At 41.4% G+C, this 22,844-nt stretch overlaps 1 protein-coding gene across 1 annotated transcript in view; it reads left to right on the top strand.

The window, feature by feature from the left end:
* Positions 1-4,600: 4,600 nt before the first annotated feature.
* Positions 4,601-22,844, top strand: part of LOC127926053 (tumor protein p53-inducible protein 11-like) — a 51,860-nt gene continuing 33,616 nt past the window's right edge. Inside the window, exons 1-2 of the mRNA XM_052511326.1 lie at positions 4,601-4,709; positions 21,724-21,782. Of these exons, the coding sequence (XP_052367286.1) occupies positions 4,608-4,709; positions 21,724-21,782 (161 nt within the window). The 5' untranslated portion in view covers positions 4,601-4,607. The remainder of the gene's footprint in view (positions 4,710-21,723; positions 21,783-22,844) is intronic.

Below are 22,844 nucleotides of genomic sequence, written 5' to 3'. Positions count from 1 at the left end.
TGTGTGTGTGTGTGTGTGTGTGTGTGTGTGTGTGTGTGTGTGTGTGTGTGTGTGTGTGTGTGTGTGTGTGTGTGTGTGTGTGTGTGTTCTAAATGAAACCAGGCGGGGGAACCAGTATTTGGAGCGTGGCCTGAGGCTTGTTCTCGTATGTGTTCAGGGTTGAAAAGACACAGAGCCTAAAGGGCCGGTTTACTCTGAGTAATCTAGAAACGTCTCCTACATTTCAACGACCGGGGCAGAAGAAACACTCCTTTCATCATCATTCACAGTACAATGTAATTACATTTTTGAATTACAATAGTTTACAATGTAATTACATTTTGAATTACAATAGTTTACAATGTAATTACATTTTTGAATTACAATAGTTTACAATGTAATTACACTTTTGAATTACAATTGTTTACAATGTAATTACATTTTGAATTACAATAGTTTACAATGTAATTACATTTTTGAATTACAATAGTTTACAATGTAATTACATTTTGAATTACAATAGTTTACAATGTAATTACATTTTGAATTACAATAGTTTACAATGTAATTACATTTTTGAATTACAATAGTTTACAATGTAATTACATTTGGAATTACAATAGTTTACAGTGTAATTACATTTTGAATTACAATGGTTTACAGTGTAATTACATTTTGAATTACAATAGTTTACAATGTAATTATATTTTGAATTACAATGGTTTACAATGTCATTACATTTGGAATTACAATAGTTTCCATAACCATTCAAGCAACTCCATGCACTTGAAACCTTTTTTAAAAATCAAAACTTTATGAAAAGGTGTAGATGGCTGAATGGGGGAAAAAGAAATGGTTTCTAAGAAGAAAATAAACTGTCCCTAGAAATGGAAGTAGTTTCCTTCCTTCGTCTCGTTGAGAAGCAGTTCAAGGTTGGTTACAATCCATTTACCTCAGGCCCACTCTCATAAACATTCACCAGACTCCAAAAATACTTTCCCCATCGGTAATAGTACTGAATATTTACCTCAGGCCCACTCTCATAAACATCCCCCAGTCTCCAAAAATACTTTCCCCATTGGTAATAGTACTGAACATTTACCTCAGGCCCACTCTCATAAACATCCACCAGTCTCCAAAAATACTTTCCCCATCGGTAATAGTACTGAACATTTACCTCAGGCCCACTCTCATAAACATCCACCAGTCTCCAAAAATACTTTCCCCATCGGAAATAGTACTGAACATTTACCTCAGGCCCACTTCATTGAAAAAAACTTTCCCCATTGAGTAAACATTTACCTCAGGCCCACTTTGCATCCCCAGTCTCCAAAAAACTTTCCCCATTGGTAATAGTACTGAACATTTACCTCAGGCCCACTCTCATAAACATCCCCAGTCTCCAAAAATACTTTCCCCATTGGTACTAGTAATGTACATTTAAGGCCCACTCTCATAAACATCCCCAGTAATCTCCAAAAATCAAAAATACTTTCCCCATCGAATAGTACTGAACATTTACCTCAGGTACAAAACATCCCCCCACTAGTCTCCAAAAATACTTTCCCCTTCGGTAATAGTAATGTACATTTACCTCAGGCCCACTCTCATAAACATTCACCAGTCTCCAAAAATACTTTCCCCATCGGAAAACATGGATTTATTGAAATGAGAACTTTACTTTAGTAAATACGAGCTTTGCTTTCCCTAATAACTCCATGGTAGTGATGTCAGCTGCTACCTGTTGTCCTGATGTAAACATGGTGTTTTTTGGCTTTCCAGAGGGAATCTGATGACACATGCGATGACTCCAGCTGTAGATATGTGTTGTAGGTCCTCTGTTATTCTAGGAGTGGAAACAGGCTGCTACTTGCTTTGTATGGAGACAGTTTGATGAGAGAGAGAGATCAGACTGAAGCGTGAAACTCCTCTCTCTGGCTCTGTTTTACAGAAAGCACTGACACACACACAGCCTTATGTGGAGTTGGGTTGGGCTCTATTTGGGATTACACAGACAAAACACTCCAGATTGATCCATTTCTCTCTGCACGTAAATCCATGCTAGTACTATTTAGAGGTCGGTCGATTTATGATTTTTCAACGCCGATACCCATTTATTGGAGGACCCCAAAAAAAGCCGATACCGATTAATCGGCCGGTTTTTAGTTATTAATTTGTAATAATGACAATTACAACAATACTGAATGAACACCTATCTTTTACCTTCATATAATACATCAATACAATCAATTTAGCCTCAAATAAATAATGAAACATGTTCAATTTGGTTTAAATAATGCAAAAACAAAGTGTTGGAGAAGAAAGTAAAAGTGCAATATGTGCCATGTAAAAAAGCTGACCTTTCAGTTCCTTGCTCAGAACATGAGAACATATGAAAGCTGGTGGTTCCTTTTAACATGAGACTTCAATATTCCCAGGTAATAAGTTGTAGGTTGTAGTTATTATAGGACTATCTCTCTATTATTATACCATTTGTATTTCATATACCTTTTGACATTTTCTGATGTTCTTATAGGCACTTTACTATTGCCAGTGTAAAAGTATAGCTTCCGTCCGTCTCCTCGGCCCTACCTGGGCTCGAACCAGGAACACATCGACAACAGCCACCCTTGAAGCATCATTACCCATCGCCCCACAAAAGCCGCGGCCCTTGCAGAGCTAGGGGAACAACTACTCCGTCTCAGAGCGAGTGATGTCACTGATTGAAACACTATTAGCGCGCACCCCGCTAACTAGCTAGCCATTTCACATCGGTTACACCAGCCTAATCTTGGGAGTTGATAGGCTTGAAGTCATAAACAGCTCAATGCTTGAAGCACAGCGAAGAGCTGCTGGCAAACGCACAAAAGTGCTGTTTGAATGAATGTTTACAAGCCTGCTGCTGCCTACCACCGCTCAGTCAGACTGCTCTATCAAATATCAAATCATAGACTTAATTATAACATAATAACACACAGTAATACGAGCCTTTGGTCATTGATTCTTTCAGTGAAATACGGAACCGTTCCGTATTTAATCTAACGGGTGGCATCCCGATGTCTAAATATTGCTGTTACATTGTACAACCTTCAATGTTATGTCATAATTATGTACAATTATGGCAAATTAATTACGGTCTTTGTTAGGAAGAAAAGGTCTTCACACAGTTCACAACGAGCCAGGCGGCCCAAACTGCTGCATATACCCTGACTCTGCTTGCACAGAACGCAAGAGAAGTGGCACAATTTCCCTAGTTAAAAAATTTCCCTAGAAAGGCCAAAACCTAGGAAGAAACCTAGAGAGGAACCAGGCTATGAGGGGTGCCAGTCCTCTTCTGGCTGTGCCGGGTGGAGATTACAACAGAACATGGCAAAGATGTTAAAATGTTCATAAATGACCAGCATGGTCAAATAATAATAAGGCAGAACAGTTGAAACTGGAGCAGAAGCATGGCCAGGTGGACTGGGGACAGCAAGGAGTCATCATGCCAGGTCGTCCTGAGACATGAAAGAAAGAGAGAATTAGAGAGAGCATACTTAAATTCACACAGGACACCGGATAAGACAGGAGAACTACTCCAGATATAACAAACTGACCCTAGCCCCCAGACACATAAACTACTGCAGCATAAATACTGGAGGCTGAGACAGGAGGGGTCAGGAGACACTGTGGCCCCATCCGATGATACCCCCGGACAGGGCCAAACAGGAAGGATATAACCCCACCCACTTTGCCAAAGCACAGCCCCCACACCACTAGAGGGATATCTTCAACGACCAACTTACCATCCTGAGACGAGGCCGAGTATAGCTCACAAAGATCTCCGCCACGGCACAACCCAAGGGGAGGGGGGAGGGAGGGAGGGGGGGGGGGCACCCACCTAGACAGGAAGATCACATCAGTGACTCAACCCACTCAAGTGACGCACCTCTCCTAGGGATGGCATGAAAGAGCACCAGTAAGCCAGTGACTCAGCCCCTGTAATAGGGTTAGAGGCAGAGAATCCCAGAGGGGAACCGGCCAGGCAGAGACAGCAAGGGCGGTTCGTTGCTTCAGAGCCTTTCCGTTCACCTTCACACTCCTGGGCCAGACTACACTCAATCATATGACCCACTGAAGAGATGAGTCTTCAGTAGACTTAAAGGTTGAGACCGAGTTTGCATCTCTCACATGGGTATGCAGACCATTCCATAACAAATGGAGCTCTATAGGAGAAAGCCCTGCTTCCAGCCTGCGTCTTGTGACCGTGCGTAGTGTATGTACGGCAGGACCAAATCAGAAAGATAGGTAAGAGCAAGCCCATGTAATGCTTTGTAGGTTAGCAGTAAAACCTTGAAATCAGCCCTTGCCTTAACAGGAAGCCAGTGTCGGGAGGCTAGCACTGGAATAATATGATCACATTTTTGGTTCTAGTCAGGATTCTAGCAGCCGTATTTAGCACTAACTGAAGTTCATTTAGTGCTTTATCCGGGTAGCCGGAAAGTAGAGCATTGACCTAGAAGTAACAAAAGCATGGATTAATTTTTCTGCATCATTTTGGGACAAAGTTTCTGATTTTTGTGTTTTTTAGGAGTCATAGGTCATAACCTCCCCCTATCAGCCATGAGCAGCAAACCCCAACCCCTCTGATGAAGAAGCACAGCCAGACAGATCTGGTGAGCCGGCTGAAGACCAGGAAGATACTGGGCGTCGGAGGAGAGGACGATGACGGAGAGATACACAGGTCGAAGGTCAGTAGTATGCAGATTCTACAGGGCCTTCAGAAAATATTCACACACCATTTTCTTTCCCCACATTTTGTTGTGTTACATCCTGAATTTAAAAGGGATCAAATTTAGATTTGTTTTTTTGGGGGGGGGGGGGGTCACTGGCCTACACACAATACCCCAGAATGTAAAAGTGTAATTATGTTTAAAATGTACGAATTAATAGAAAAATGAAAAGCTGAAATGCCTAAATAACTTCAGGAGTAAAAATATGCTTAACAAGTCACATAATAATGGACTCTATGTGATAATAGTGTTTTTAACATGACTTCCTCATCTCTGTACCCCACACACAGTTCTCTCGTCTCTCAGTCGAGCGTTTCAAACACTGTTTTAACCACAAAGACCAGGGAGGTTTTCAAAAAAAAAAGCAGACATTGAATATCCCATTGAACATGGTGAAGTTATTAATTACACTTTGGATTTGCACCCAGTCACTACAGAGATACAGGCGTCCTTCTTAACTCAGTGTATAAATACACCCCAGTCACTACAGAGATACAGGCGTCCTTCTTAACTCAGTGTATAAATACACCCCAGTCACTACAGAGATACAGGCGTCCTTCTTAACTCAGTGTATAAATACACCCCAGTCACTACAGAGATACAGGCGTCCTTCTTAACTCAGTGTATAAATACACCCCAGTCACTACAGAGATACAGGCGTCCTTCTTAACTCATAAATACACCCCAGTCACTACAGAGATACAGGCGTCCTTCTTAACTCAGTGTATAAATACACCCCAGTCACTACAGAGATACAGGCGTCCTTCTTAACTCAGTGTATAAATACACCCCAGTCACTACAGAGATACAGGCGTCCTTCTTAACTCAGTGTATAAATACACCCCAGTCACTACAGAGATACAGGCGTCCTTCTTAACTCAGTGTATAAATACACCCCAGTCACTACAGAGATACAGGCGTCCTTCTTAACTCAGTGTATAAATACACCCCAGTCACTACAGAGATACAGGCGTCCTTCTTAACTCAGTGTATAAATACACCCCAGTCACTACAGAGATACAGGCGTCCTTCTTAACTCAGTGTATAAATACACCCCAGTCACTACAGAGATACAGGCGTCCTTCTTAACTCAGTGTATAAATACACCCCAGTCACTACAGAGATACAGGCGTCCTTCTTAACTCAGTGTATCAATACACCCCAGTCACTACAGAGATACAGGCGTATCAATACACCCCAGTCACTACAGAGATACAGGCGTCCTTCTTAACTCAGTGTATAAATACACCCCAGTCACTACAGAGATACAGGCGTCCTTCTTAACTCAGTGTATAAATACACCCCAGTCACTACAGAGATACAGGCGTCCTTCTTAACTCAGTGTATCAATACACCCCAGTCACTACAGAGATACAGGCGTCCTTCTTAACTCAGTGTATAAATACACCCCAGTCACTACAGAGATACAGGCGTCCTTCTTAACTCAGTGTATAAATACACCCCAGTCACTACAGAGATACAGGCGTCCTTCTTAACTCAGTGTATAAATACACCCCAGTCACTACAGAGATACAGGCGTCCTTCTTAACTCAGTGTATCAATACACCCCAGTCACTACAGAGATACAGGCGTCCTTCTTAACTCAGTGTATAAATACACCCCAGTCACTACAGAGATACAGGCGTCCTTCTTAACTCAGTGTATAAATACACCCCAGTCACTACAGAGATACAGGCGTCCTTCTTAACTCAGTGTATAAATACACCCCAGTCACTACAGAGATACAGGCGTCCTTCTTAACTCAGTGTATCAATACACCCCAGTCACTACAGAGATACAGGCGTCCTTCTTAACTCAGTGTATAAATACACCCCAGTCACTACAGAGATACAGGCGTCCTTCTTAACTCAGTGTATAAATACACCCCAGTCACTACAGAGATACAGGCGTCCTTCTTAACTCAGTGTATAAATACACCCCAGTCACTACAGAGATACAGGCGTCCTTCTTAACTCAGTGTATAAATACACCCCAGTCACTACAGAGATACAGGCGTCCTTCTTAACTCAGTGTATAAATACACCCCAGTCACTACAGAGATACAGGCGTCCTTCTTAACTCAGTGTATAAATACACCCCAGTCACTACAGAGATACAGGCGTCCTTCTTAACTCAGTGTATAAATACACCCCAGTCACTACAGAGATACAGGCGTAACTCAGTGTATACACCCCAGTCACTACAGAGATACAGGCGTCCTTCTTAACTCAGTGTATAAATACACCCCAGTCACTACAGAGATACAGGCGTCCTTCTTAACTCAGTGTATAAATACACCCCAGTCACTACAGAGATACAGGCGTCCTTCTTAACTCAGTGTATAAATACACCCCAGTCACTACAGAGATACAGGCGTCCTTCTTAACTCAGTGTATAAATACACCCCAGTCACTACAGAGATACAGGCGTCCTTCTTAACTCAGTGTATAAATACACCCCAGTCACTACAGAGATACAGGCGTCCTTCTTAACTCAGTGTATAAATACACCCCAGTCACTACAGAGATACAGGCGTCCTTCTTAACTCAGTGTATAAATACACCCCAGTCACTACAGAGATACAGGCGTCCTTCTTAACTCAGTGTATAAATACACCCCAGTCACTACAGAGATACAGGCGTCCTTCTTAACTCAGTGTATAAATACACCCCAGTCACTACAGAGATACAGGCGTCCTTCTTAACTCAGTGTATAAATACACCCCAGTCACTACAGAGATACAGGCGTATCAATACACCCCAGTCACTACAGAGATACAGGCGTCCTTCTTAACTCAGTGTATAAATACACCCCAGTCACTACAGAGATACAGGCGTAACTCAGTGTATAATACACCCCAGTCACTACAGAGATACAGGCGTCCTTCTTAACTCAGTGTATAAATACACCCCAGTCACTACAGAGATACAGGCGTCCTTCTTAACTCAGTGTATCAATACACCCCAGTCACTACAGAGATACAGGCGTCCTTCTTAACTCAGTGTATAAATACACCCCTTAGTCACTCACTACAGAGATACAGGCGTCCTTCTTAACTCAGTGTATAAATACACCCCAGTCACTACAGAGATACAGGCGTCCTTCTTAACTCAGTGTATAAATACACCCCAGTCACTACAGAGATACAGGCGTCCTTCTTAACTCAGTGTATAAATACACCCCAGTCACTACAGAGATACAGGCGTCCTTCTTAACTCAGTGTATAAATACACCCCAGTCACTACAGAGATACAGGCGTCCTTCTTAACTCAGTGTATAAATACACCCCAGTCACTACAGAGATACAGGCGTATCAATACACCCCAGTCACTACAGAGATACAGGCGTCCTTCTTAACTCAGTGTATAAATACACCCCAGTCACTACAGAGATACAGGCGTCCTTCTTAACTCAGTGTATAAATACACCCCAGTCACTACAGAGATACAGGCGTCCTTCTTAACTCAGTGTATAAATACACCCCAGTCACTACAGAGATACAGGCGTCCTTCTTAACTCAGTGTATAAATACACCCCAGTCACTACAGAGATACAGGCGTCCCTTAACTCAGTGTATAAATACACCCCAGTCACTACAGAGATACAGGCGTCCTTCTTAACTCAGTGTATAAATACACCCCAGTCACTACAGAGATACAGGCGTCCTTCTTAACTCAGTGTATAAATACACCCCAGTCACTACAGAGATACAGGCGTCCTTCTTAACTCAGTGTATAAATACACCCCAGTCACTACAGAGATACAGGCGTCCTTCTTAACTCAGTGTATAAATACACCCCAGTCACTACAGAGATACAGGCGTCCTTCTTAACTCAGTTGCCGGAGAGGAAGGAAACTGCTCAGGTATTTCAACATGAAGCCAATGGTGACTTTAAAACAGTTAGAGTTGAATGGCTGTGATAGGAGAAAACTGAGGATGGATCAACAACATTGTAGTTACTCCACAATACTAACCAAATTGAGTGAAAAGAAGGAAGTCTGTACATAATAAACATATTCCAAAACATGCATCCCGGCACTAAAGTAATACTGTAAAAAAAATGTAGCAAAAAAATTAACTTTCTGAATAAAAAGTCTTAATGTTTGGGGCAAATCCAATATAACACATTACTGAGTACCACTCTCCATATTTTCAAGCATAGTGGTGGCTGCATCATGTTATGGGCACGCTTTTTGTTAAGCACTGGGGAGTTTTTCAGGATAAAAAAAAAAGAGTTGCTTACCAAGAAGACAGTGAATGTTTCCTGAGTAAACCAAGTTTTACAGTTTTCACTTAAATCTACTTGAAAATCTACAATAAGATCTGAAAATGGAAATGGTTGTCTAGCGATTGTCTAGCGATGATCAACACCCAATTTGACAGAGCTTGAAGAATAAAATAAAAAAGAATGATGGGCAAATGTTGCACAACCCAGGAGACTAAAAGGCTCACAGCTTTAATCGCTGCCAAAGGTGTTTCTAAAATAAATGTATAAAAACGTGTTCACTTTGTTATTACGGGGTCTTCTGTGTGTAGATTAGTATAAACAAATATTTTTTTAAGTATTATATTTTGAATTCAGGCTGTAACAAAATGTGAAATAAGTCAAGGTGTGTGAATACATTCTGAAGGCACTGTAGGCTTTTTATTTTCTTCAAAAACAAAACGTGTTTTGTCGTCTCATATACAAAAGTTGTTATGTTTTATAGGTGCAGTGAAATGTTGTTTCACGGGGTCAGCCATGGTAGCACGGCACCCTTGGCGCAAATAAGGGTTAAGTGCCTTGCTCAAGGGCACGTCGACAGATTTTTTTTCACTTTGTCAGCTTGAGTATTCAAACCAGAGACTTTTCAGTTACTGGCGCAACGCACTAACCACTAGGCTACCTGCCTCCTTACATGCTGACCAAACCGCACGTGCGTCCGCAAGTTGATTTTGTTCATCCAGAAGAACCAGAAGCGATCAGGACACGCAGGTTGAAATATCAAAACAAACTCTGAACCAATTATTAATTTGGAGGCAGGTCAAAAAGCAGTAAACATTTATGGCAATTTCTCATTTTTTTAGCTTGGTGTCGCTAGCTAATTTGCCCTGGGATATAAATATCGGGTTGTTATTTTACCTGAAATGTATAAGGTACTACTCTGACAATTAATCCACAGATAACACGGTAAACCAAATTAGTTTCTCGTCATCTCTCCTCCTTCAGGATTCTTTTTCTTCTTTGGACTTTATATGGCGTTTGGCAACCAACTTTACGTTGCATTACTACAACCGACCCGGAGTGTGAACCTCAGTTCATCTTTCAATCACCCACGTGGATATATGCTCCTCTCCAATGAGGAGATGGGAGAGGCCGGACTTGCAGCGCGTTGAGCGTCACAAATAGAACCTATTACTATTTTATGGCCAGATGCTCGTGAGGTGCAATGATTTGAATAATGTGTACATGTATTTTGCGACGCGAGCGGTGTGGTCTGCATGTTAGAGTCATAGCAGACATGGAGACTTGGTATGGATTTCAACCCAGGGGCCTTGGTTGTAGAGACAGCCTTTGAAAGTGAATTTGATAGCATGGACACATGTTCATAGTGTCAACAGCAGACACAGCAGATGGCTCTCTGTGGACAGAGATGGCCTTTGATCAGGCATCAAACACCTGACTCCATGTCACCTCACCTCTATCGCTGCACGTACATACACTCTCTGTTTCTCTCCATTTCTCTCTGTTTCTCTCTCTCTGTTTTTCTCTCTCTCTGTTTATCTCTCTCTGTGTTTCTCTCTCTCTGTTTCTCCATCTCTCTCTCTCTCTCTCTCTCTCTCTCTCTCTCATCTCTCTCTGTTTCTCTCTGTTTTCTCTGTTTATCTCTGTTTATCTCCATCTCTCTCTGTGTTTCTCTATCTGTTTTCTGGATCATTAGCATTTGTGGGTTCGATTACAGGCTCAAAATGGCCAGAAACTAAAAACTTTCTTCTGAAACTCATCAGTCTATTCTTGTTCTGAGAAATGAAGGCTATTCCATGCCAGAAATTGTCAAGGAACTGAAGATCTCGTACAACGCTGTGTACTACTCCCTTCACAGAACAGTGGGGAGGCCTTAGAGGGTGTTATTTAACAAAGCTTTCAGTTGAGGCCTTACAAGTGGATTCAGCACCACATCTCCAGAAATATTTCAAAACCTCTCTTGTTTCCTTCTATTTTGTGAGAGATGGGGTCCTTTTCAACACACACCATTTCATTTCCCTTCCAAGTCACAAGGCTGTATCACAACCGGCCGTGATTGGGAGTCGCATAGGGGGCGGGCACACAATTGTCCCAGCGTCGTCCGTGTTTGGCCGGGTGTAGGCCGTCGTTCTAAATAAGAATTTGTTTCTTTAACTGACTTGCCTAGTTAAATAAACGTTTAAATTAAATAAAACAAATGTGGTATTATACTTTGCTGCAAACCTCATTGTAAATAAATATCTAACGGGTGTGTGACCATGTCCACAAAGCCAAACAGCTCTGAGTTTTAGATTTTTTTTTTTTACTGTTTGTGCCACTTCCTGTTCACTATTTTCTCTCTCAGCCTCACAACCTATTGTGAGTCTATCGCGTCAATCCTGGATCCCTCCGTCTACTGTGTCTGAATCTCCTCGCGTGGCTCTTGAGAAATACTCTGAACCCTGATATCAGAGTTAAATCAGGCACCAAATCTGGAAGTAAACATTATGGAGGAAATGGGAGGAGAAGATTGACGAAAGTAGTGATTTTAGCCCAGTCAGACAGAGATGCATGCTGGGGGTTTTGGACCTGACTTTCAACAGTGTTGCTACATCCATTGCGAACGTATACATTAATGACATGTACCCGTTGTTAATGTCATGTACCCGTTGTTAATGTCATGTACCCGTTGTTAATGTCATGTACCCGTTGTTAATGTCATGTACCCGTTGTTAATGACATGTACCCATTGTTAATGACATGTACCCGTTGTTAATGACATGTACCCGTTGTTAATGACATGTACCCGTTGTTAATGACATGTACCCGTTGTTAATGACATGTACCCGTTGTTAATGACATGTACCCGTTGTTAATGACATGTACCCGTTGTTAATGACATGTACCCGTTGTTAATGACATGTACCCGTTGTTAATGACATGTACCCGTTGTTAATGACATGTACCCGCTGTTAATGACATGTACCCGCTGTTAATGACATGTACCCGTTGTTAATGACATGTACCCGTTGTTAATGACATGTACCCGTTGTTAATGTCATGTACCCGTTGTTAATGATATGTACCCGTTGTTAATTACATGTACCCGTTGTTAATTACATGTACCTGTTGTTAATCACATGTACCCGTTGTTAATCACATGTACCCGTTGTTAATGACATGTACCCGTTGTTAATGACATGTACCCATTGTTAATGACATGTACCCGTTGTTAATGACATGTGACATATACCCGTTGTTAATGTCATGTACCCGTTGTTAATGACATGTACCCGTTGTTAATGACATGTACCCGTTGTTAATGTCATGTACCCGTTGTTAATGTCATGTACCCGTTGTTAATGTCATGTACCCGTTGTTAATGACATGTACCCATTGTTAATGACATGTACCCGTTGTTAATGTAATGTACCCGTTGTTAATGACATGTACCCGTTGTTAATGACATGTACCCATTGTTAATGACATGTACCCGTTGTTAATGACATGTACCCGTTGTTAATGACATGTGACATATACCCGTTGTTAATGTCATGTACCCGTTGTTAATGACATGTACCCGTTGTTAATGACATGTACCCGTTGTTAATGTCATGTACCCGTTGTTAATGTCATGTACCCATTGTTAATGTCATGTACCCGTTGTTAATTACATGTACCCGTTGTTAATGACATGTACCCGTTGTTAATGACATGTACCCGTTGTTAATGACATGTACCCGTTGTTAATGTCATGTACCCATTGTTAATGTCATGTACCCGTTGTTAATGACATGTACCCGTTGTTAATGACATGTGACATGTACCCGTTGTTAATGTCATGTACCCGTTGTTAATGTCATGTACCTGTTGTTAATGACATGTACCCGTTGTTAATGACATGTACCCGTTGTTAATGACATGTACCCGTTGTTAATGACATGTACCCATTGTTAATGACATGTACCCGTTGTTAATGTCATGTACCCGTTGTTAATGACATGTACCCGTTGTTAATGACATGTACCCGTTGTTAATGACATGTACCCGTTGTTAATGACATGTACCCATTGTTAATGACATGTACCCATTGTTAATGTCATGTACCCGTTGTTAATGACATGTACCCGTTGTTAATGTCATGTACCCGTTGTTAATGACATGTACCCGTTGTTAATTACATGTACCCGTTGTTAATGACATGTACCCGTTGTTAATGACATGTACCCGTTGTTAATATCATCTACCCATTGTTAATGTCATGTACCCGTTGTTAATGACATGTACCCGTTGTTAATGACATGTACCTGTTGTTAATGTCATGTACCCGTTGTTAATGACATGTACCCGTTGTTAATGACATGTGACATGTACCCGTTGTTAATGTCATGTACCCGTTGTTAATGTCATGTACCCGTTGTTAATGACATGTACCCGTTGTTAATGACATGTACCTGTTGTTAATGACATGTACCCGTTGTTAATGACATGTACCCATTGTTAATGACATGTACCCGTTGTTAATGTCATGTACCCGTTGTTAATGACATGTGACATGTACCCGTTGTTAATGACATGTACCTGTTGTTAATGACATGTACCCGTTGTTAATGACATGTACCCATTGTTAATGACATGTACCCATTGTTAATGTCATGTACCCGTTGTTAATGACATGTACCCGTTGTTAATGTCATGTACCCGTTGTTAATGTCATGTACCCGTTGTTAATGACATGTACCCGTTGTTAATTACATGTACCCGTTGTTAATGACATGTACCCGTTGTTAATGTCATGTACCCATTGTTAATGTCATGTACCCGTTGTTAATGGCATGTACCCGTTGTTAATGGCATGTACCCGTTGTTAATGACATGTACCCGTTGTTAATGTCATGTACCTGTTGTTAATGACATGTACCCATTGTTAATGTCATGTACCCGTTGTTAATGACATGTACCCGTTGTTAATGGCATGTACCCGTTGTTAATGGCATGTACCCGTTGTTAATGACATGTACCCGTTGTTAATGTCATGTACCCGTTGTTAATCACATGTACCCGTTGTTAATGGCATGTACCCGTTGTTAATGGCATGTACCCGTTGTTAATGACATGTACCCGTTGTTAATGTCATGTACCCGTTGTTAATGTCATGTACCCGTTGTTAATGACATGTGACATGTACCCGTTGTTAATGACATGTACCCGTTGTTAATGACATGTACCCGTTGTTAATGACATGTACCCGTTGTTAATGTAATGTACCCGTTGTTAATGACATGTACCCGTTGTTAATGACATGTACCCGTTGTTAATGACATGTACCCATTGTTAATGACATGTACCCGTTGTTAATGTCATGTACCCATTGTTAATGACATGTACCCGTTGTTAATGACATGTACCCATTGTTAATGACATGTACCCATTGTTAATGTCATGTACCCGTTGTTAATGACATGTACCCATTGTTAATGACATGTACCCGTTGTTAATGACATGTACCCGTTGTTAATGTCATGTACCCATTGTTAATGACATGTACCCGTTGTTAATGACATGTACCCGTTGTTAATGTCATGTACCCGTTGTTAATGTCATGTACCCGTTGTTAATGACATGTACCCATTGTTAATGACATGTACCCGTTGTTAATGTCATGTACCCGTTGTTAATGACATGTACCCGTTGTTAATGACATGTACCCGTTGTTAATGTCATGTACCCGTTGTTAATGTCATGTACCCGTTGTTAATGACATGTACCCATTGTTAATGACATGTACCCGTTGTTAATGTGTACCCATTGTTAATGACATGTACCCGTTGTTAATGTTATGTACCCATTGTTAATGACATGTACCCATTGTTAATGTAATGTACCCATTGTTAATGTCATGTACCCGTTGTTAATGACATGTACCCATTGTTAATGACATGTACCCGTTGTTAATGTCATGTACCCATTGTTAATGACATGTACCCGTTGTTAATGTAATGTACCCATTGTTAATGACATGTACCCGTTGTTAATGTCATGTACCCATTGTTAATGACATGTGACATGTACCCGTTGTTAATGACATGTACCCGTTGTTAATGTCATGTACCCGTTGTTAATGTCATGTACCCGTTGTTAATGTCATGTACCTGTTGTTAATGTCATGTACCCGTTGTTAATGACATGTACCCATTGTTAATGACATGTACCCGTTGTTAATGTCATGTACCCATTGTTAATGACATGTACCCGTTGTTAATGTAATGTACCCATTGTTAATGACATGTACCCATTGTTAATGACATGTACCCATTGTTAATGACATGTACCCATTGTTAATGACATGTACCCGTTGTTAATGTAATGTACCCATTGTTAATGACATGTACCCGTTGTTAATGTAATGTACCCATTGTTAATGACATGTACCCGTTGTTAATGTCATGTACCCATTGTTACCCGTTGTTAATGACATGTACCTGTTGTTAATGTCATGTACCCGTTGTTAATGTAATGTACCCGTTGTTAATGTCATGTACCCATTGTTAATGACATGTGACATGTACCCGTTGTTAATGACATGTACCCGCTGTTAATGTCATGTACCCGTTGTTAATGTCATGTACCCGTTGTTAATGACATGTACCCATTGTTAATGACATGTACCCGTTGTTAATGTCATGTACCCGTTGTTACCCGTTGTTAATGACATGTACCCGTTGTTAATGACATGTACCCGTTGTTAATGTCATGTACCCGTTGTTAATGTCATGTACCCGTTGTTAATGACATGTACCCATTGTTAATGACATGTACCCGTTGTTAATGTCATGTACCCATTGTTAATGACATGTACCCGTTGTTAATGTTATGTACCCATTGTTAATGACATGTACCCATTGTTAATGACATGTACCCATTGTTAATGTCATGTACCCGTTGTTAATGACATGTACCCATTGTTAATGACATGTACCCGTTGTTAATGTAATGTACCCATTGTTAATGACATGTACCCGTTGTTAATGTAATGTACCCATTGTTAATGACATGTACCCGTTGTTAATGTCATGTACCCATTGTTAATGACATGTGACATGTACCCGTTGTTAATGACATGTACCCGTTGTTAATGTCATGTACCCGTTGTTAATGTCATGTACCCGTTGTTAATGTCATGTACCTGTTGTTAATGTCATGTACCTGTTGTTAATGACATGTACCCATTGTTAATGACATGTACCCATTGTTAATGACATGTACCCGTTGTTAATGTCATGTACCCATTGTTAATGACATGTACCCGTTGTTAATGTAATGTACCCATTGTTAATGACATGTACCCATTGTTAATGACATGTACCCATTGTTAATGACATGTACCCGTTGTTAATGTAATGTACCCATTGTTAATGACATGTACCCGTTGTTAATGTAATGTACCCATTGTTAATGTCATGTACCCATTGTTACCCGTTGTTAATGACATGTACCTGTTGTTAATGTCATGTACCCGTTGTTAATGTAATGTACCCGTTGTTAATGTCATGTACCCGTTGTTAATGTCATGTACCCGTTGTTAATGTCATGTACCCGTTGTTAATGACATGTACCCGTTGTTAATGACATGTACCCGTTGTTAATGACATGTACCCGTTGTTAATGACATGTACCCGTTGTTAATGACATGTACCCGTTGTTAATGACATGTACCCATTGTTAATGTCATGTACCCTTTGTTAATGTCATGTACCCTTTGTTAATGTCATGTACCCTTTGTTAATGTCATGTACCCATTGTTAATGTAATGTACCCGTTGTTAATGACATGTACCCGTTGTTAATGACATGTACCCGTTGTTACCCGTTGTTAATGACATGTACCCGTTGTTAATGACATGTACCCGTTGTTACCCGTTGTTAATGACATGTACCCGTTGTTAATGACATGTACCCGTTGTTAATGTAATGTACCCGTTGTTAATGTCATGTACCCATTGTTAATGTCATGTACCCATTGTTAATGTCATGTACCCATTGTTAATGTCATGTACCCGTTGTTAATGACATGTGCCCATTGTTAATCACATGTACCCGTTGTTACCCATTGTATTGTTAATGTCATGTACCCATTGTTAATGACATGTACCCGTTGTTAATGACATGTACCCATTGTTACCCATTGTTAATGTAATGTACCCATTGTTAATGACATGTACCCATTGTTAATCACATGTACCCATTGTTACCCATTGTTAATGTAATGTACCCATTGTTAATGACATGTACCCATTGTTAATCACATGTACCCATTGTTAATGACATGTACCCATTGTTAATGTAATGTACCCATTGTTAATGACATGTACCCATTGTTAATCACATGTACCCATTGTTAATGACATGTACCCGTTGTTAATGACATGTACCCATTGTTAATGACATGTACCCATTGTTAATGTAATGTACCCATTGTTAATCACATGTACCCATTGTTAATCACATGTACCCATTGTTAATGACTTTTATAAATGCCTCATCAGCCCAAAGTTCAACCCAAAATACAAGCTTGTTTTACTCCAATGTTGGTAGACAAAGTTAATGTAAACAAACGCTGTATAGACTCAAAACATGGTTAAAACGATCATTGTTTTAAAGGGTAGAGCAGACCAGTACCTGTACCAGGTCTATTGTTTTAAAGGGTAGAGCAGACCAGGGGACGAAGACAGCAGGAACCAGTTGTATTAGATTGTATCATGGTTGGAGGTGACCTGTATCAGGTCTATTAGATTGTACCAGGGGACGAAGACAGCAGGAACCAGTTGTATTCGATTGTACCATGGGTGGAAGGGACCTGTATCAGGTCTATTAGATTGTACCAGGGGTTGGAGGGGACCTGTACCAGGTCTATTAGATTGTACCAGGGGTTGGAGGGGACCTGTACCAGGTCTATTAGATTGTACCATGGTTTGAGGTGACCTGAACCAGGTCTATTAGATTGTACCAGGGGTGGAGGTAACCTGTATCAGGTCTATTAGATTGTACCATGGTTGGAGGTGACCTGAACCAGGTCTATTAGATTGTACCAGGGGTTGGAGGGGACCTGTACCAGGTCTATTAGATTGTACCAGGGGTTGGAGGGGACCTGTACCAGGTCTATTAGATTGTACCATGGTTTGAGGTGACCTGAACCAGGTCTATTAGATTGTACCAGGGGACGAAGACAGCAGGAACCAGTTGTATTCGATTGTACCATGGGTGGAAGGGACCTGTATCAGGTCTATTAGATTGTACCAGGGGTTGGAGGGGACCTGTACCAGGTCTATTAGATTGTACCAGGGGTTGGAGGGGACCTGTACCAGGTCTATTAGATTGTACCATGGTTTGAGGTGACCTGAACCAGGTCTATTAGATTGTACCAGGGGTGGAGGTAACCTGTATCAGGTCTATTAGATTGTACCATGGTTGGAGGTGACCTGAACCAGGTCTATTAGATTGTACCAGGGGTTGGAGGGGACCTGTACCAGGTCTATTAGATTGTACCAGGGGTTGGAGGGGACCTGTACCAGGTCTATTAGATTGTACCATGGTTTGAGGTGACCTGAACCAGGTCTATTAGATTGTACCAGGGGTGGAGGTAACCTGTATCAGGTCTATTAGATTGTACCATGGTTGGAGGTGACCTGAACCAGGTCTATTAGATTGTACCAGGGGTTGGAGGGGACCTGTACCAGGTCTATTAGATTGTACCAGGGGTTGGAGGGGACCTGTATCAGGTCTATTAGATTGTACCAGGGGTTGGAGGGGACCTGTACCAGGTCTATTAGATTGTACCAGGGGTTGGAGGGGACCTGTATCAGGTCTATTAGATTGTACCAGGGGTTGGAGGTGACCTGTATCAGGTCTATTAGATTGTACCAGGGGTTGGAGGGGACCTGTATCAGGTCTATTAGATTGTACCAGGGTTGGAGGTGACCTGTACCAGGTCTATTAGATTGTACCAGGGGTTGGAGGGGACCTGTACCAGGTCTATTAGATTGTACCAGGGGTTGGAGGGGACCTGTATCAGGTCTATTAGATTGTACCAGGGTTGGAGGGGACCTGTATCAGGTCTATTAGATTGTACCATGGTTGGAGGTGACCTGTATCAGGTCTATTAGATTGTACCATGGTTGGAGGTGACCTGTACCAGGTCTATTAGATTGTACCAGGGGTGGAGGGGACCTGTATCAGGTCTATTAGATTGTACCATGGTTGGAGGTGACCTGTATCAGGTCTATTAGATTGTATCATGGTTGGAGGTGACCTGTATCAGGTCTATTAGATTGTACCAGGGGTTGGAGGGGACCTGTATCCAGGTCTATTAGATTGTACCATGGGTGGAGGGGACCTGTACCAGGTCTATTAGATTGTACCAGGGGTTGGAGGGGACCTGTATCAGGTCTTTAGATTGTACCATGGTTGTGGGGACCTGTTTCTCTATTAGATTGTACCAGGGGTGGAGGGGACCTGTTACCTGCCTGTGATTGTACCAGGGGTGGAGGGGACCTGCCTGGTCTATTGTTGTACCAGGGGTTGAGTTGACCTGTTACTCTGCCTGTGTTTCTCTGTTACTCTGCCTGTGTTTCTCTGTTTCTCTGCCTGTGTTTCTCTGTTACTCTGCCTGTGTTTCTCTGTTACTCTGCCTGTGTTTCTCTCTTTACTCTGCCTGTGTTTCTCTCTCTGTTTCTCTGCCTGTGTTTCTCTGTTACTCTGCCTGTGTTTCTCTGTTACTCTGCCTGTGTTTCTCTGTTTCTCTGCCTGTGTTTCTCTGTTACTCTGCCTGTGTTTCTCTGTTTCTCTGCCTGTGTTTCTCTGTTACTCTGCCTGTGTTTCTCTGTTACTCTGCCTGTGTTTCTCTGTTACTCTGCCTGTGTTTCTCTGTTACTCTGCCTGTGTTTCTCTGTTTCTCTGCCTGTGTTTCTCTGTTACTCTGCCTGTGTTTCTCTGTTTCTCTGCCTGTGTTTCTCTGTTTCTCTGCCTGTGTTTCTCTGTTACTCTGCCTGTGTTTCTCTGCCTGTGTTTCTCTGCCTGTGTTTCTCTGTTTCTCTGCCTGTGTTTCTCTGTTTCTCTGCCTGTGTTTCTCTGCCTGTGTTTCTCTGCCTGTGTTTCTCTGTTACTCTGCCTGTGTTTCTCTGTTACTCTGCCTGTGTTTCTCTGTTTCTCTGCCTGTGTTTCTCTGTTTCTCTGCCTGTGTTTCTCTGTTACTCTGCCTGTGTTTCTCTGTTACTCTGCCTGTGTTTCTCTGTTTCTCTGCCTGTGTTTCTCTGCCTGTGTTTCTCTGTTACTCTGCCTGTGTTTCTCTGTTACTCTGCCTGTGTTTCTCTGTTACTCTGCCTGTGTTTCTCTGTTACTCTGCCTGTGTTACTCTGCCTGTGTTTCTCTGTTACTCTGCCTGTGTTTCTCTGTTACTCTGCCTGTGTTTCTCTGTTACTCTGCCTGTGTTTCTCTGTTACTCTGCCTGTGTTTCTCTGTTACTCTGCCTGTGTTTCTCTGTTACTCTGCCTGTGTTTCTCTGTTACTCTGCCTGTGTTTCTCTGTTACTCTGCCTGTGTTTCTCTGTTACTCTGCCTGTGTTACTCTGCCTGTGTTACTCTGCCTGTGTTTCTCTGTTACTCTGCCTGTGTTTCTCTGTTACTCTGCCTGTGTTTCTCTGCCTGTGTTTCTCTGTTTCTCTGCCTGTGTTTCTCTGTTACTCTGCCTGTGTTTCTCTGTTTCTCTGCCTGTGTTTCTCTGCCTGTGTTTCTCTGTTTCTCTGCCTGTGTTTCTCTGTTACTCTGCCTGTGTTTCTCTGTTTCTCTGCCTGTGTTTCTCTGTTTCTCTGCCTGTGTTTCTCTGTTTCTCTGCCTGTGTTTCTCTGCCTGTGTTTCTCTGCCTGTGTTTCTCTGCCTGTGTTTCTCTGTTTCTCTGCCTGTGTTTCTCTGCCTGTGTTTCTCTGTTTCTCTGCCTGTGTTTCTCTGTTTCTCTGCCTGTGTTTCTCTGCCTGTGTTTCTCTGCCTGTGTTTCTGTTTCTCTGCCTGTGTTTCTCTGCCTGTGTTTCTCTGTTACTCTGCCTGTGTTTCTCTGTTACTCTGCCTGTGTTTCTCTGTTACTCTGCCTGTGTTTCTCTGTTACTCTGCCTGTGTTTCTCTGTTACTCTGCCTGTGTTTCTCTCTCTGTTACTCTGTCTGTGTTACTCTCTCTGTTACTCTCTCTGTTACTCTGTCTGTGTTACTCTCTCTGTTACTCTGTCTGTGTTACTCTCTCTGTTACTCTCTCTGTTACTCTCTCTGTTACTCTCTCTGTTACTCTCTGTGTTACTTTCTGTGTTACTCTCTCTGTTACTCTGTCTGTGTTACTCTCTCTGTAACTCTGTCTGTGTTACTCTGTCTGTGTTACTCTCTCTGTTACTCTGTCTGTGTTACTCTCTCTGTTACTCTCTCTGTGTTACTCTGTCTCTGTTACTGTCTCTGTCTCTCCAGCTGAACCCTGACTCTTACTAGCTGGGGTTCCACCCTGTTGATGTGAGCTGAAAGGGATATTGAATAGTGAAGAGATAACAGTGGTATTACTGTTTGTTGCCGATGTTAAAGGCAAGTCCATCAATCAGTGTATATTTGTATAGCACTTCCAACTGATACGGTTGTCACCAAGTGCTTGACGTTGGGCTTATGAGTCCCTTTGCTTGTAGAATGTTTAAATGGTTTATTAAATCTAGATGTATTGTGTTTTCTACTCATCTTACAGATCAGTCAGATGCTCGGAAATCAGATGAGGTTTGGCGTACGAGAGCCAATAGGCCTCAGGTAAGACCGGAGATTGTACATAACAAACATCTCAGAGTAAGATTCCTGATCTACTGTAGTCATTGGTCCTCAGGTCAGAACAGAGATTGTATGTATCAAACATCTCAGAGTAAGATTCCTGATCTAGGATCACCCCCCGAAGTGTATTGATCATAGTGTTATGGTCTAAGGTAATGAAGTGGTATAGTGGTATAGTCTAAGGTAATGAAGCGGTATAGTCTAAGGTAATGAAGTGGTATAGTGGTATAGTCTAAGGTAATGAAGTGGAATAGTGGTATAGTCTAAGGTAATATAGTGGTATAGTGGTATAGTCTAAGGTAATGAAGTGGTATAGTCTAAGGTAATGATAGTCTAAGGTATATAGTGGTATAGTCTAAGGTAATGAAGTGGAATAGTGGTATAGTCTAAGGTAATATAGTGGTATAGTGGTATAGTCTAAGGTAATGAAGTGTATAGTCTAAGGTAATGAAGTGGTATAGTCTAAGGTAATATAGTGGTATAGTCTAAGGTAATGAAGTGGTATAGTCTAAGGTAATGAAGTGGTATAGTGGTATAGTCTAAGGTAATGAAGTGGTATAGTCTAAGGTAATAAGTGGTATAGTCTAAGGTAATGAAGTGGTATAAGTGGTATAGTGGTATAGTCTAAGGTAATGAAGCGGTATAGTGGTATAGTCTAAGGTAATGAAGTGTATAGTCTAAGGTAATGAAGTGGTAATAGTCTAAGGTAATAAGGTAATATAGTGGTATAGTCTAAGGTAATGAAGTCTAAGGTAATAGTGGTATAGTCTAAGGTAATGAAGTGGTATAGTCTAAGGTAATGAAGTGGTATAGTCTAAGGTAATGAAGTGGTATAGTGGTATAGTCTAAGGTAATGATGTGGTATAGTCTAAGGTAATGATGTGGTATAGTCTAAGGTAATGAAGTGGTATAGTCTAAGGTAATGAAGTGGTATATTCTAAGGTAATGAAGTGGTATAGTGGTATAGTCTAAAGTAATGAAGTGGTATAGTGGTTTAGTCTAAGGTAATGAAGTGGCTTAGTCTAAGGTAATGAAGTGGTATAG

This window comes from Oncorhynchus keta, unplaced genomic scaffold (assembly GCF_023373465.1).
Source record: "Oncorhynchus keta strain PuntledgeMale-10-30-2019 unplaced genomic scaffold, Oket_V2 Un_contig_6655_pilon_pilon, whole genome shotgun sequence".
In the NCBI taxonomy this organism is placed as follows: Eukaryota; Metazoa; Chordata; class Actinopteri; order Salmoniformes; family Salmonidae; genus Oncorhynchus; species Oncorhynchus keta.
This window is presented reverse-complemented; position numbering and strand designations above follow the sequence as displayed.